At 31.2% G+C, this 17,980-nt stretch overlaps 1 protein-coding gene and 1 pseudogene across 2 annotated transcripts in view; one reads left to right on the top strand and one right to left on the bottom strand.

The window, feature by feature from the left end:
• LOC143205649 (eukaryotic translation elongation factor 2-like) overlaps positions 1 to 17,980 on the bottom strand; it is a 497,146-nt pseudogene that overhangs the window by 345,933 nt on the left and 133,233 nt on the right. The window lies entirely within an intron of this gene.
• Positions 1 to 17,980, top strand: part of LOC143205685 (eukaryotic translation elongation factor 2-like) — a 36,017-nt gene that overhangs the window by 17,274 nt on the left and 763 nt on the right. Inside the window, exon 2 of the mRNA XM_076418781.1 lies at positions 17,629 to 17,933. Within this exon, the coding sequence (XP_076274896.1) occupies positions 17,747 to 17,933 (187 nt within the window). The 5' untranslated portion in view covers positions 17,629 to 17,746. The remainder of the gene's footprint in view (positions 1 to 17,628; positions 17,934 to 17,980) is intronic.

Below are 17,980 nucleotides of genomic sequence, written 5' to 3'. Positions count from 1 at the left end.
TATAATTCACCTATTGTCTAAGATTTGCAGACGTTTCTTCGTCAGAACAATGATTTAGTCAAAACAATCAATATATCGGATCTGACAAAAGGCTTGCCGGTGATAACGCCAAGTTGTCGTTATTGTGGAATATTTGTAATTTTTCCTATATATGTAGGGTACGACACCTGATCCATCTATCTGACGGAGCCGTATCTATGTTTCAAGAATACGGTCTGAATGGTTCCTTGTTTGTGGAATAGCCGCCACCGAAAGAATACGTTAGAATGGCATACAATAATGATTAGTTTTTAATTTATTTATACACTGATGCACTTATACACACCAAAGAAGTTCCTGTGGGTGGTTCGCTTCGCTCTTCTGATTTCCTGCGTCTTGTCCAATAGCTGTATAGCTTCCACGTTACTGTGATTATGCAACCGTATTTCAAGGCGAAATCTTGGATCACTTCTTGTATCCATTTGATTTCGAGGTCATTGATAATTATTCGCAAAACTGTTTGATGTTTGGCGTATTATCAATATATGGCATTTGTCAACCCCATATGTGCATACCAATTATTGATCCAAATTAGCTTTATGATTGACTGATAAACCAATCTCTTTGATTTCTGATCAAGTGGAGGGTATATTCCAATTAACCAATGCAATTGCTTGACTTTGAGTCTAATCTGCTCTGCTTTTTGTCTAACATGAGCTTTTTAGTTTAACCTACTATCGAGACGTATTTCGACGTATTTAGCTGATTCTGCTTGAATCAGGCATCTGTCAAGTGATTTAATTATGTTTTTGTCATTTTACTTCAATTCAAAATTATGGACGGATTTAGAGCGATTAAGCAATATTTTTCAGTCTTTAGTCCATTTCTAGATTTTTTTACCGCTACTTGTACGTTATATACCGCCTTAGACAACTTAGACAATTTTTAATATGAAAACTGTGTCGTCGGCAAATGTTCCAAGTATTGTTTCTTCTGTTGTAGGGATACGTGGATCTTCAGCTGAAATAGGGTTGAGTGTAGAGATTGCTCGTTCATCTAAAACTCTAAATTTTTTCAAAATGTTATTATTCGAGGAGTCAACAGTAATTGGGCGGAAGCAATCTGTTCATTTTGTATATTAATCCCAAATGCCATACCCGGTCAAAAGCTTGTGAGACGTCCGGTAATATTGCAGGGCAGTATTTCTTTTCTTCGAATGCCTTTTTAATCACCGCTGTTACTCTATGCGCTTGGTCCATTTTTGAGAGGTGATTTCAAACTGCAAATTGGAAATCTTGTATTTCCATAAATTACTTAATGCGTCTTAACAGCAGTTTCTCATATAATAATGATATCGTAGGTAACAGCGAAATACGCTGGTAAGATCTAACTTGGTCTACTGGTTTATCAGGTTTTTTAAGCAATGTCAACATGATTGTTACTTTTCGTGGAAGCTCTTTTATTAACCAGCCTTTTTAGGATTGATGTTAATATAAATTTCTATGGCAACTTCCATAGGAAAAATCTGATTTACAGCAACATCGGCCTTATGAACAGGATTTGTATCTAGTGTAGATTCTATAACTCTCGGTTGGTATACGTTATAGGTTCTTGCATTATAAGACTAAACGGGTCTCTGCTAGTAAATGTGTTAGTAGGATTGGGTTTGTTTGTTTTTTTCAGATTTGTCGCACCTAGTACTAACAATACTGGAGTGTGATTAAATGATACTTCGCAAAATCTCTCGATTTGTATTTGATTTGACGAGATGCCTTTCGAAATGTAAAAGTCCAGTAGGTCTGATAATTTTTACTGCCCCAATAAGTGGGTTTACACCCAGAGTAATAATTACATGTAGTAATATTTATTGCTGCGAATAGTTCAATGGGTTTTCCAGGTATTATTAATCGTGAACAACAGGCTGTATGTTTAACATTTTTTAAATTATTTAATTACTATATTGTTACTAGTAGTTTCCGTCTAACCTACGATTTGTCTTTATAATAACTTAAATCTAGGTATATAACTCTGGCGAAATAATGTTTATACGTGTCACTGCTGAATTTTTTAATATATGCACTTCACTACACAACGCTACACAAGGTCAGGTGATTTGATTTTTTTGAGTCTGTGTCGTGTTCTTGTGATATCCAATAGTTGCAATATTTCAATATTCGGATGAGAATGGAATCTTTCCTCACGCTCCCTTGCAATTCTCTTAATTTCTTGACTGACTTGACTTATTTGATTTATGTTACTCTTTGCAGAACATCCCCATCATAATTGAACTCCATATGTCCATATAGGTTTTAGTATTTGCTTATATAATAGCAATTTATTATATACTGTTAACTGTGATTTTCTTCCAATTAGCCAGTAGATTTTCCTATTTTTCAATTCCAGTTCGTTTCTTTTCTTCTTTATATGTTACTTCCAGCGAAGTTTTGCATCGATATTCATTCAAAGATGTTTAGCATTGTTGCTATATTAAATGATAGTGTTATTTAATCTTATTGGTGCTTGTACGGTTTGTTTATATTATGAACTGCACATGTACAGATTTACTTTCATTAATTCTTATTTTCCAAGCTTGTGTCCAATTATTGAAACTGTCACTTACCTTTTGTAATTTTCGTGAGGCTTCTTCAGTATTATCTCCGACAGCTATAATTGCAGTATCATCAGCAAATGTAGCCTTCGTAATATTTTCCATTTGAGGTATATCACAAGTGTAGAGCAGATAAAGCATTGATCCCAGTACACTTCCTTGTGGTACACCTGCTTTAGCTTCTTTTATTGTAGAGTAAGCTTCTTCTAGTTTGACTCTGAACATTCTGGTTGTAATGTATGATTTTAATAGTTAGGTGTGTTGTTTTGGTAGTATTTTCTGTAGTTTAAGCACAAGGCCTTCATGCCAAACCTTATCGAAGGCTTGTGTTACATCTAAAAATATAGCTAAGCATACTTTTTTACTTTCGTAGGCTTTTTCAATAAGATCTGTTATTCTGTGGAACTGGTCAATTGTTGAGTGCTTGTTAAAAACCCAAACTGGTGTGTTGGTATTAGGCTTTTTTTCTCTATATGATCGGTTTTATTCTTTTCAACGGGAGTTTTTCAAAAACCTTAAATATTACTGGCAGCAGTGATATAGGTCTATAGGCCCTTATTTCGTTTGGTGACCTCCCAGGTTTTGGGATCATTATAATTTCCTACAATCTTCAAATGTCTGGGACATGTTTTAATCTAAATGCTGTATTGATCTAGTTGGTGAGTTTTATAATTCCCTTTCTTGGTAGTTTTTGCAGTAGTTCTCCTGTTATTAAATAGTAGCCTGGTGATTTCCTGGGGTTAATGTCAGTTTCAATAACTTTGTTTAACTCTTTCGACGTCACTAATTCAATCATCGAATTTTCAGCTTCTATATCCGGCAAAATATGTTCAATATTAGTTTCGTTTGGTTTGAAAGTATTTTCTAGATATTCAGCAGATGCTTCTGCTTTTTGGTGATTGTCACGTGCCTAATTACCACATAGGTCTCTTATAGACGAACTGTGTAGATATGAACGCTTTAAATATTTTGGTGCTTTCCAGATTGAGTAATCAGTTTCTTTATCATGTGTCAAATTTCTCAGATAGTCATTAATGGTTTTGTTTTCAATTTCCTGTATTTCCCTTTTCACTCTTTGGGTTATATTGTTTAAATTATTTTTATTTTCAGGTGTTCTGTTTTGTTGCCATTTTTTTCGTAATTTAAGTTTTCCAAGCAGCTTGTTGAATATCAACTACGAATTTTTCTGCTTCAAAATTTAATTTTTCAGTTGTCTTGAGGGGTACATTTAGTTAAATTCGTTTGTTCAATTCTTCAGCAAATCGTTCCCAGTCTGTTCTCTTGATTGTTAACGTTGGGTTTCTTTCTTGTCTTATTATATTTTCGCTCAACGTCAGAATCACTGGCGTATGATCTGAACTTAGCTCAAAATTTTCTTCGATCTTTTTATAGTTGGATGTTATGTTTCTTACTATGAAGAAATCTAACAGGTCTGGGGTTTTCTCTTGATCAGTCGGCTAATAAGTTGGTTTTCCAGTTGACATGTAACTACATCTTAGTTCAGCAGCTGCTTTATGCCGTTCATTGCCTTTAGTTGTTGTCATTCTGGATCCACATCTAATATTTTTTGCATTGGAATCAACTCCAATTATAAATTTTTCTCCCATGTTGCTTAGGACATTCAAATAATTTTCCTTTTTTTGATTGTATCTTGGAGGACAATAAATTGCGGCTATTGCACCCTTGTATCTGCTCGATTTAATAGTTAGTGCTATTACCTAATTTTCTTCTTTACTGAGCCGGGGTTCTTGATGGAGGCAAATGTTCTTTTTTATTATTATTATACTTCCTTCTCTTGCGGTGTTAGCTGGATGTATGGTATGATAAAATGCATATCCTCTAAATTTTATAAAGGACTCTTTTGTTAAATGGGTTTCTGATATTAGGCAAATATCTATTTTTTGCATATCCAGGAATACTTTTAGGGTAGCGTATATAAAGCGTAAAAATATTCGATCATTTTTTCTTGTTTGTCCAGCTTTCCTATTAGTTTAAGTAGCAATTCGTTGGTGGTTGCTTCATCTTCCTTTGTGTCTCTTTGCTTATTTTGACTGATACTTTGGGCATAAGTCATTTCACCATGAACGTTATTAAATTTTTTCGGTTGTTTCTTTTCACTTATTGGTTCTTGAGGTTTAACTTGAGCTATTCTATTTCTCCTCCCTTGTATTGTTTTAGCAACTACACATCCTCTATAACTCGCCGGATGCGCTTCATTGCAGTTTGCACATTTCGGCTTAACTTCTTTGGGTCACACTCTGTGGTGATATGTTTACATGAATATTTTACACATCTGGGTTCTCTTCTGCAGAATTACTGTATGTGTCCATGCAATTGGCATCATTTACATTGCGGTATTAAGTTTGATTTTTTTAGAGGTTTTATTTTTATTTCAACCCCAAAAATACTTTTATACCTGTTCTAAAATACCAAAAATGTTTTTTGTGTCCGTATCTTATTCAAAGGCTAACATAAATAGACGTAATGGCTTCTTGTGGACTAAAAATTCTCCTTTGTTAATTTTGGTTTTTCCTTTTTTTTTAACTATTTGTCGCATTTAAACATTTAAGTCCATTTCGGTGTAGTTCTGCATTAATTTTTCATTTTTTGCTGTTGATGGAGGCGCTTTTGTCATAGTTTTGATGCCTCTGTTTTTTTGTCGTCATAAGAGTGCCATTACAGTTTCAGCAACTGTAAACAATCTGTTATTTTTGTGAATATTGTACGACATTCGGCGTCGAGTTTTATTTGTCCATTGTTTAGTACCGTTGCTTTGAATATTATATATTTGGACCTCATCGTAAAGCAAGTCAAAGTCGGTAATATTACTTACGATACTTGGGGGTAACCTGGGCATTCTAATTTTTTTATTTTGTTCATTATTTTGTTTTACTTTTATTTGCTGTGATCCTGGGGAATTATTTGCTTTTATTTTTTTACTTTTAACCGTTATTCAGCCTATTTCTGTCTGCAATTCTTCTTCATCTGTTTCGTATGTAACAATTGGACTACTTTTGTTGGCTTGGTGGTTTGTCCTTACCTTCAGAGCTTTGTTTATTTAGTTGTAGCTTTAGGGCATTTATTTGTTTTTGAATATTAGTTAATGCAATTTCGAGAATCTCTGTCTTTTTGTACAAATTGTACAATTAAAAAGAAGTGGCAATCCCGTCTAGTTCCTTTACACTTTCCTTCAAATTTAAGAAAAAACATAACTGACCCTAAATGAAACGGTCTAAAATATCGCACTACTAGATCGAAAGTTATGGATTTTTAAATACATTAGGATTGATAATCAATTTATCATAAAGATATAAGTTGCTTTTAATATATCTTAATATTAAACTTGAAAATCCGTTTTAGATCCTTCAGGTCTCTCCTAAAACGTTCTCTGAATAACAACAATCTAAATTCCGAAATTTAAATAAAATTAATAATTAACGATATTTAAGTTCAAAATAGCTATTCATTTCAAAAATATACGAAATATCTAATACCTGCATAACTAGACCTTCAAAACTCTTTTGATTTATTTGTAATATAAATATTGTAAGATCAATATCGTATTAAAATGGTACTGATAAAATACTTTGATTATGGCCAAAAGCATACCCTTAATCTAGTATTATTTTATCAACCACCTTATAATACACTAATATTAATGATTTACTGAATTCCTTATTTGGGATTTTTATTAATTATACCTCATAAAAGAAATTGACATTACTGCGATAATTGAAATTACAATTACTAACATGTTTAAATGTACTAGGTAAGCTAATACATATTTATCTCAAAATATCTACGTTTCACTTATGAAATTAGGAAAAATACAAAACAACAATATTACAATAAACATAATTTATTTAAATATAAAGGACAATAGGAGAATGTTATTTTATTTATGTTGCAGCCACTTCATCGATTTTCTATGGGCTATTCCTTAAGGATCTCAGTTATATGGACACACTAAGATTGTGGTAATATTGGCCAATAACTGCAAATTTATCATCTTTTTTCTAATTGGGGTAGAAGTCCATATATTCACCTTTTGGGTTATATAACACTACACATCCTGTATCTCTCAACTCATTTGCCCATGGTTCTACATTTATGGCGTCATTTTCATTTCTATTAGCTGCAGATTTAAAATCATAAGCTGCTTTTATGTTTTGTAAATAATTATGAGTTACTAAATCTATTCTTCTTACATTAGTAATATCCACATCGTCTCTTAGATCATGCTTTATAATATTATATAGTATTTTAGCTGCTCATTTGGTTACAATTTATTCTCTATTTGTTTTCGAGAGATGCAGCAGTTTAAGGTATTTTCATGTCCAAAATATGTTTTGGTGAATTCCACTTCATATTCTTCACCTTTGTTCTAATTTAATACTAGCTAGGCAATGTGTATTTATCTTGTTTCTTCCTTGAACTTCCTTGGACACTGAAATATTATGCTAGCACAATATAAAGAAATATAGCTTCTTCTCTCTTGACACGAGGTTGGGGTTTGCTCCATATGATTTTCGCATATTTGAAATTCTTTAAAGGTATTAAATTTCAATAACTCCTCAACGTTTAAGTTATGAGTTGACTGTTGATTCATTAGAAGATTCGCTTTCATGGTAGTGTGCTCGCATAACTTACATGTGTAAAGTATTTTTGTTACTTTGGTATCTTCATTAATAGCAGGATGCTTTGTTTTGGATCCACGCTATTTCAATATTTGCTTGCTGCTATATTAATTTTCACAAGTAAAATATTTAAAAATGAATACACCCTTCAGATTTAATGCAGATAATTTTTCTAAAACATAAAATTATCTTAAGATTCGGCAGGAGAGTATCTTGATATGGACATTCAAATTAGTGCAGGTATATAACTTCGTACAGTTTTCAAAATAGAAAAGCTTCTTTTGTTCCATATTTTGTCCTTCCATAGCAATTAGATTTGCTTTGATTAAATACTTAATTCTACTATTATAATATAAAACAAAGCAATATATATAGAAAAAAGTTAATAAATAATATAATATAACTAAATATTTCAATCAAAAACTAAATAAACTATATTTCAATACAATCGTATATTAAACTATCTAAAATTATAAAAAAAGACTTATTAAGTAATAATTTGGTTACCAAAATTTTGCGTTTGCACTCGAAGAAGCGCACCTTTCCCCACTAAGAACACAAAGCGAAATTCACGTAACAACCTTGGCGTGACCTTTAAATAAAAAACAATTTTTTTCTGAACTAAATTTATTCAATTAAATTCATTTAAATATACATATAAATATAATCTATAACAATAAATATAAATTTATAATGTAAATTTATCTACATTTATCTAAAAATATAAATATAATATAAAAAATATATATCTATATATATATATATATATATATATATATATATATATATATATGTATATATATATATATATGTATATATATATATATATATATATATATATATATATATATATATATATATATATATATGTATATATATATATATATATATATATGTATATATATATATATATATATATGTATATATATATATATATATATATATGTATATATATATATATATATATATATATATATATATATATATATATATATATATGTATATATATATATATATATATATGTATATATATATATATATATATATGTATATATATACATATATATATATATATATATATATATATATATATATATATATATATGTATATATATATATATATATATATGTATATGTATATATATATATATATATATATATATATATATATATATATATGTATATATATATATATATATATATATATGTATATATATATATATATATATATATATATGTATATATATATATATATATATATATATATATATATATATATATATATATATATATATAATATATATATAATCATAAGCAAAAAACTTTGGTGCATAGCTAATTAAAATTATCTCTTCCATCTTTCCGTCAGTACTTTTAATATTTTATCCGAAAGATCATTACGGAATGTACAATTGAAGGAGTTTTAATTTACTCTTTTTTTACATTTGACAAAAATTTTGTTATATTATCGACATGGCAAAATCGCTGAATAATTTAAGATATAGCTCAAAGACCTACTGACTACTTGTTGTATATTAAAACAATTTTGTTAGAGTTTCGGACTCGATATATTGTCTTGTCTCTATAAAATCAGTCTCAATTTGTGGGTCTACTGATTTATTCATAATTGTATGTAAATAAAAATCACACTTCATTTCTTTTTTAAAAAGTTTCACTAAATAACCTGAGATATACACTACGGTACAACGTAAAACTTTGTTTGCTCTTATAGGAACATCTGGACTGAAGTTATAGTCAAGTAACTAACAGTAAGAATGAGCAGAAAGGGGGATACTGGCTGAATACAAACTTTACCATTACTTTCTGGAGTTTGTTCAAGTGTCGATGATACTTGTTTCGAACACCCTGGTTGTAGGCCTGGAATGATGGAAATAGGCACTACAAATATAGTAAGACAATTTTGAAATTAATGGTAATAATTATGAACAGAAATGTGACTGACTCCTTCAATATACCTTTTATATAATTTTGATTTTGATCCACTTCCATTTGTACATGTTCTGGACTCGTGGTATTATTTTCACCATCACTAAATTGTTCATAAGTACTTAAAGGAAGGTTTAAATGTATCGCAAAAATGTCACGCGTAGTAACGATAATAAAACTGCTTCATGTTTAACCAACCAGTTTAGGATTTTTAAAGTTTTCTACTCATTTCTTAAGGATCGCTTTTTTAACGGAAAACGATGATGCATTTCCTAACTGTGCATCCGGGCACACAACACTTTCTAGAACGGGAATGCATTTCAGCTACGGACTTTCACCTAGTAATAAAATAAAATAATAATTTAATATATAAACCTTATAAAAAGCTGACCACACTATTCTCTACATTAGCATGGCGAATAAAACAAGAAATATGTTAAAGGTAGCGATATCTACATGTTGGACGTGGCGAAACATTTCGCCAAAATTTCCTAAGAAGTTAAATTTCTATTTCTCTATGAGTATATTCGCAAAATATTACCAAAACACCCACCTACTAAACTTCCTGCCCTACTCATATTTAACATAATAGTTTGGAGAGCATAATTGTGTTTGTATTCGGTAGCTTCCAGAACAGTCTCCGTTAGTTCGTTGATTGAAACATATTGCCTCGTCTTACCTGTCGGACCAATAAACTAGTGTTGTGGTCGAATATAGGCCTTCTATTTATCCGGTCAAGTGTGTGTGTTTAGAAAACAAAGCACATTTCAAAGACTATAACATTTGTGCTGAAGTTGTAATAGTCAGTTAAATAAGAATTACTCTATTAACATAAGTGGTGACAGTGATAAAATAGCCGATATACCATCACCGTCAAAAATGGTAAAATCAGACTGTGTAGGAACTTTGCTTGTCGTCTAATCTTGGGTTTGCTATAAGTAATCTCCGAGTTAACTTGCCTATAATGTTAATTAATACTTTTATTTCTTGGTAAATAAAATACAAATATTCAACAAACATTTTAATGGTCACTATCTTGATAATATATTAGGGGTTGCAACGGTGATTACAATAACAATCGTATATCAACTACGTCAGCAAGATACTCTTTGAGAGACTCTAAGAAACTATATGATTTCCGGTCAAGGCGTCGTCCTTTGTATCCAAAAAGTGTACATCTCCCAAACAAAAAGCATTCCCATCGTTCGGACCCGTTACCACGTCCGCCTCATTTAGTGAATGAGTCATTAGGTGCCCTCTATGTAATTGGTCAACAATGCCGATCTATATTTTCTTATAGCCCATCTCTTAGTGATTATGGAAAATTTCACTTGATTCATTTACCACAACGACCTACTTTGACGTACTGTATTAATTACTACTACTGTATTACGGTCCATCTCTTAGTGATTATGGAAAATTTCACTTGATTCATTTACCACCACGACCTATTTTGATGCACTGTATTCAGTATCATTGAAAAATTCTGAGAATATACGAAAAGTTAATTTAAATCACGAAAGAAAAGAATTTTAAGCAATTTCAAAGTACCGTCCTGCTTTCTTCCTGTGCTATCATTATTATAAAGTCATCGGTTTGTACTCAATCATTGCAAAAAGCATATTTGAAATATGTACATAATAATCGTTGTAATAACAAAGTAAAAATAAACAAAAACCTTGTGTGTGTTACTTATTTATTTTTTGAAGTCGGTTTAATTTTCTTGTTAAAAACATTATATTATTCTCTTTTTGGTGTTAGATATTTGCTCAATAAATATGCAGTTATTATATTAAGTATTACATAGGGTAAGCCAAGTAAAGTTGCAGCTTGTTTGAAGAAATATAGGAATAAAGGAACAATGATTGAAAATAAGAAATGCTTCAGGCCGGTACCTAACCTAACTGATTTGACAAATGCATTAACCAAACTAGATCAACCACGAAAAGTCGTTGTTCCCATCGGGAATCGAACACGCGATCTCCACGTGTGATCTGAATACTCTAATAACTATACCATAGAAGCAGTTGCCTACAATATTTCTACGGCTTCTCATACGATATGGTTAGTCTTTAAAAAGCAAACTGAACGAATTTGTACGGATAATTAACATAGAATAATTAACCTAGATATTATAGACAAACGTTTGTGCATTTTCTATTTTCCCTTTTCAAGATCTTAGGAACCTTTAATTTACTTAATGAACTATCCTTTTCTTGGGGTCTTGGAGTTTCTGTTTGGTCAGCTGATTAAAGTCCTTGTTGATGTGGAACCCCTGTTTGGTGATGATAAGGACTTGGTATAGGAATTTTGCGATTGTACTGCGGTGAATTTTTTGAAAAGGGATGAGTCAAAAATTCCTTTTGAACCTTTGTGGTAATGCATTTGAGTAATTCTGTATATGACGCGCTCAAATTTTTTTCTCCCCTCTTTCTAAATTTGTTCATCCCTTTATAACCGATGTACTTAGACTACTTTAACCCGTCTAAATAAAGGAGTATGTCTTTTAGAGCAGAACCATAATTATTGGAGACAATTTGCTTTTTCTACAGGTGAGAGGATATAGGATTTTCTGTGGAATAAATTGGCCTGGGTTTTTTCTGGGTTGATTTGCAACGTCCAAAATTTTATCAATTTAATTCATTCATTCATTAGACCTCAGCATTTAATTGTCCTACAAAAACTTCAATGTGAGAAGATTTTTGTCTTCAGAGATATCGGGCTATGTATATCTGGATTGCGAATCCTTCACGCCTTAAACAAAATGTAAAGGGCCGGCTTGGTTGGCACAGTGGTCAAGGGCGACAGGAAGGCCCTCTTACTGTTGCGATAGTAGCCGTTTCGAATCTTGCTGGGTAAATTTATGTTCTTGATTGTTTATAATCCGAAAAAGAAAATCTGTGACTACGATTAGTCACGCCAGTAACCAAGCTGGGTAAAACCGGATTTATTCTGGAATCATCTCTAGGACCGTGGTTCGGAGTGGGGAACAGATAAACACTAGTTAATAAAAAAGAGACGTTCAGTGTTGTACGTACTATGTACATAGATATGTAAAATATTTTCTTGTCAACCCAATATAAACCCAAAAATATCTGAAAAATATGTAAAACATTATTTAAAAATGCCTATATTGTATTGTAGAGCCAGAAAGAATTACAAGAAGATAAATCAAATTGTAGATATGTTAAGTTACTATGCTACAAAAGAGTGGAAGTTTGAGAACAACAACGTGAAAACGATATGGAAAGAAATGAGAAAGAGCGACCGGGAACTATTTGATTTTGATATGGGTGCTTTGAATTGGGACATGTACTTTTACACTTGTATCCGAGGTAAATCTTACCTAGACTGAAATTCATGAATCATTGATGCTAGATGAACGATTATAAATATCGGTTATATGACAGAAGAACTAAAAAAATCCAAATTAGATGTTATTTTTGTTATTTCATTTCAACTCATATATATTTTTACATACTAATTACACCCAATTTTTCAATTATTTTTATATCAATTCATTTATTCATCATATAATGTAACAAAAATTGGACAATTTGTATTATGATGTGATGGGAAATGATACAGTCATACTGGACCCAATAGTGATTCTTAACTAGTGCTTTTCAAACTTTTCTATAATGTTTCGTCAGTATTATGTTCCGAATAAAAAATTATTTAATACTATAACATTTCTATTTCCTTATTAGAACAATATATATAAATCTAGTAATACGTGTTAAACTGCTCGTAACACCTAATAACATTTCTAACCTTACTAGCTAAAGAATTTTAGCCTTCTTTCTATTAATAAATTTACAAATGAAGGTTTCTGAAGGAATGAAGAAGGCTAATGTTTCTAAGGGAACAACGACTCTGTCATAGGGATGCCGAAAAAATATTCATATTTTTCAATGTTCATGGTTTTATATCTTTCATGATATCATGTTCATATATGATATCAAGTAAATTAAGGATTTCAAGCAATCTAAGGAGATTAGATATGTTTTCCGAAGTGAACAAGTGATAAACAGTGAAGGGAAGTTAAGTTCGGTTTTCGATGTGGTCAAACTGTGGTATACTCAGGTTGGAGAGCCATAGCGAGCACACCGAGGAGGGGGTATCCCTTCAGAAAATGGGAATATATGCATTTATAACGACTTAGCGTAAGTGGGTTAGGCATAACTTGGCAGGATCATTAAGTATGAGCGTCAATTATTAATGGATGATCACATGAATATGCTTGAATTGCGTTCAGCGTAGTATAGAAATCCGTGCAGAATAGCTATTCACCAGGCCCTTCTTTCAATAGCTATCGAAGCTATCTCCAAACGGCAAACCTCTCAGCAGTAAAAATTATTATGTGTTTTGGGGTGCTGAAAATTAAGGAACTCGAAGGGCCTATAACGGACATGTTAACGCTCTCATTGCGTTTTAATCCATCGTTATTTGGGTAGGGATGTAAGTTGACCGGAAATCTTCACCGAAATCGTGTTTTCTGTATACGCTGATCTCTGTGTCATTACAAATTTAGTATATGGCTTAGAGTCGTGACAACAAACAAAAACTATCTTGGAGCATGGTCGTAAATTTATGTTTTTGATTGTTTAAAAAACGTGATTGTCCTAGGCAAGAGTGTAAAATCAAGAAAACAACAAGGATAATAATCCCAGTCACGCCAGTAACTAGGCTGGGTAAGACCGGATGTCTTCTGGGATGATTTCTAAAGTTGGTCATTCGCCAGTCGGTACGCTTAATGCTGAGGACCGTGGTTTGATGCCCACGCCAAACTGTAGTATCAGTCCAGATAAACCCATAGTTTGTAAAAGGAGACTTTAAAATGTATTTTAAAAAAAGCGAGAATAATATATGCATAGACGACCTCGACCAAGTATTGTAATGCAAGCGGATTAATCTGCTATGATATATTAACATCTATCGGTTTCACGGAGTTTAATTTGTGGCATTACTAAAAATTCACAAATTTTCATGTCTTAAGATCCATACAGGTTTACTATTACTTTAGCCGCTTAACCAATAAATTTGTAAACAAAATAGTTAAAATAATATAAAATAGAATTAATAGTACGTTTCAATATTTTTGATATATTAGGCAAAATCCATTCTTGGAAGACATTCAGTTTGAGATGATTGACGATGATAAATGTATCATGCTATGGCTAATATTAACCACCAAAACTCGCTGGAAAGCTGAAATTCTTAAATACACCAGATCTCATTGTAAAAAATAATAAATATAAAATATAATGGTGTACGCCCCATGTGTTCACAGATCAATTGATTAACTTCAGTTAATGTACAATGGTTAATAAAACAGATAAACGAGTAACATTGATTAATGTTTCCACACGGAAAATAAACATCCAAGTTCTTGCATCAAGCAAGCATTGGCAAAGGAAAATGAGCTTGGTCTCTACGAACATCTACGAAAACCATGCAAAAAGCATCTTTGTTAGTAACCACCTTTACATAATACTAAATCGAAAACCTGAAAAGAAAACTGGAAGAGAAGAAAGAATTATGATATTTGTATCATTTTGATACTTATATTATCAGGTATATATAAATGTTTGATTTAGAAATAGTGAAAAAATCAACAATCAAATCAATAAAAATAAAACGAATACTTAACAACTGGATTCCTATAGACGAACTTCGATTATGTCGAAGTAATCTACTTTCAAATATTAATTTTTTCCTTAGAAGATATCCTGCTTAGTTGATCAGTGTCATCAACTAAGCGGTTTCTGGTTTTACTGTGTAACATGTCCACTTTACTCGCTTTACCAATAAACCATTTTGTTGTAAACGAAGTAGTACTATTCAACATCTCTAGAATATTAGTTATGGTGTAAACCTTAACCTATAAATTGATTCTGGACATTGGTAATGAATGACATTAGAATTACAGGTTGGCCAACTAAAAAATAATTAATATTATAAATATATAAGTTAAAAAAAGTTATAAATATTTAATCTTTACGGATTATATAATTGTTGTATATTATATAAAATTAATTATATATGCTTATTTCAAACATATTTAATTCCAACAGTATACATACCATCTATTTACAAAGACGGTTGGTATCAAGTACTCGGCCATTTTGACATTGTTTTAATCGTCAAGTTAATTACTTGCATCTTGCCGGGTTTTTCACACAATTTGTGATTTCGAAAACAGTTATAATGTCATCTAATACAGGAGGTAACAATTTAGAATAAATACTAATATTGGAGATGGTATCTAACGAACCATCTCTAGGAAACGTTAGAGATTTACCTTCTGGTACTACTACGCAAGTGCAAGAAGAGGTGCCAACGCCTGTTACTTATACCTACGGATGGATTAACGTCGAATCATCTAATATTCCTTATATTATCGTTGATGATATTTATGTTAGTGTCAGAATATTAAACGACAAAGTGCTCTCAAGAATGAAGAGATTCTCAGTTGAAGTGTATAACTTATTTTATATGCAGTGTAGTGTTATGAGTAAAGTGGAAGTAGATCTGTTCAATATGATTAACATTGCACATGGTGATTCTTTTGGAAGCAGTTTTCGAGAGGGCCGTGAATACAAATTGCAGTTGTTTGAATTTTTAAGATTGTATTGTTTTTTAAAATTTTGTGAATATGTTTTGTACAATCTTATAAAACATATGTACGAACAATTTCCTAAAGAGATATGCGGCTTTTTACAGATAACTGCTAAGTATCACATACCATTTATAGTGAGAGACAATGAAAGTTACACGCCTTTGTTTTACTTTGAAGGAGATTTTATCTTTTTGGAAGACAAAATTATAGTGTGCACTAATTGGGAAATGGCCTATTTTAAATTGTTATTCAAACTTCAGAAACTTAAAATCAAATTTGGAAAATATGACTTGTGTCGAATGATTAAAGTTGATGATTTGTTACCCTTCGTTGAGGGGGTTGTTGACACAAAATTAACATGGCCATTATCCGATATGTTCTGGATGAAGCCAGATAATAACTGAAAATCAAATATTTATTCTTCAACAATAATTAAAATTGATGTTATTTTCAAATTTCTATATTTTAGTTTATGTTTGAGAACTTTCTCTAAATATTTTGTTGCAGAATACTTATAATCCTAGTTATAGTATTGTAATCATGTTTAAACACATTAATATTTAATAAAATTTTGATTTAACGAATCATATTCGTTTTAATTTTTATTGTGCCGTTTAATAATAATGAATTGAATATATTATTTGTAGATAGTTTAAAAGTTGTTTTAAATAACATTAATTGATAGTGTTTATAGTTATTTAAAATTAGACATTTAAACCTCTCTATTTCGTTTAATATTTGTTTTTTTCCCTTGTTCATTTTAAATTTACTATTCATACATTTAGCCTATTTTTTAGTATGTGTCTTTTTTACCTGTTGTAACTATGGTATCTGTATGATTATGTCCCCAAATAATAGTCCGCTAACTGTTTCTTGTACTATATTTTTTATGTATGCCAATCTATATCGAAGGCCCATCTAAGAATATAACTGAGCTTATTTTTTAGCTTTCTTCTGTTATTACAGAAATAATTTTTATGTTTCTAAACATTACAAATTCTTAACATTTATTTTTCATAGAGGTGAATTTTACAGCAGATGAAATTTGTGCCATGATGGTCTAAAAACGAAACATCCGTAATATATCCGTCATAGCTTACGTAGATAACGGAAAATCATATTTAACAGACTCCTTAGTATCAAAAACTGGTATTATTGCTGGTGCCAAAGTTAGAGAAATTCATTTTACAGACACCAGAAAAAATGAACAAGACAGATTTATTACAAATATGTAGAATAAGAACATGTAGTATTTTGAAATATTGAACGACGAAATTTACAAACGACTGAACATGTGGGATAATTTTGATTAGTCATTCTGAAGCTTTATCTCTTTAAAATAAAGCTGGGTATTTGTTTTAACAAAAATACTAACTAATCTATTTTTAGCGCCATATTTATGTATTTTGAGCCCGAAGATAGGGATTTTTTCACAAATAATATTGATTAACGCGAAAACGAATAGAAAGTTTTTTGATTAATTTGATTGGTTCCTCTGGGCACATAGATTTCCGTTCTGAAGTAACTACTGCCCTTCATGTAACTGATGATGCTCTTGTTGTAGTAGATTGTGTTTCCTATAAGTAAATTCCTAAATAATTATTTGTATAATAAATAAAATAATTATGTATGTAATATTAGTGTAACTTCAGTGTGTATTAATTTTACTAAAGAAACGTGCATAATGCAATTCAATGCAGATGCAATAACGCTTATCTAAATATATTTCTGTGGTAAAGACAATTTATTAAGAACTACCGAATTAATCGTGATATCATCTCCAACCGCCCTAGGCCGACATTTCTACAATTTTGGTCCTGTTTTTTCCGGTAAAGTAGCCATCGCCATGAAGGCCCCCATCCTGGGACCTAACTATGTGGCCTCAAGAAAGAGGATTTAAACGAGAAGACAATTCAGGGAGCCATCCTTTTGATTGGTCGTTATATAGAAGCCATGGAATATGTCCCATCTGGAAATATTTGCACTTTGTTCGGTCTGGATCAATTTTTGGTTAAGCCCGATACCATCCCCACATTCACAAACATGCAGAACTTGAATGCCTTGAAATTCGGCGCAACTCTCGTAGAAGGTGTAGCTGTGGAACCCAAGAATCCGGCCGATTCACTAAAACCTGTAGAAGGTACGCAAATATTCGCTTTTATTGTGTGATTATCACTAAGGTCTGTG

The sequence above is a fragment of the Rhynchophorus ferrugineus genome, unplaced genomic scaffold, assembly GCF_030347505.1.
Source record: "Rhynchophorus ferrugineus isolate W39M unplaced genomic scaffold, kcgeb_rfMv2 rfM14, whole genome shotgun sequence".
NCBI lineage: Eukaryota > Metazoa > Arthropoda > Insecta > Coleoptera > Curculionidae > Rhynchophorus > Rhynchophorus ferrugineus.
This window is presented reverse-complemented; position numbering and strand designations above follow the sequence as displayed.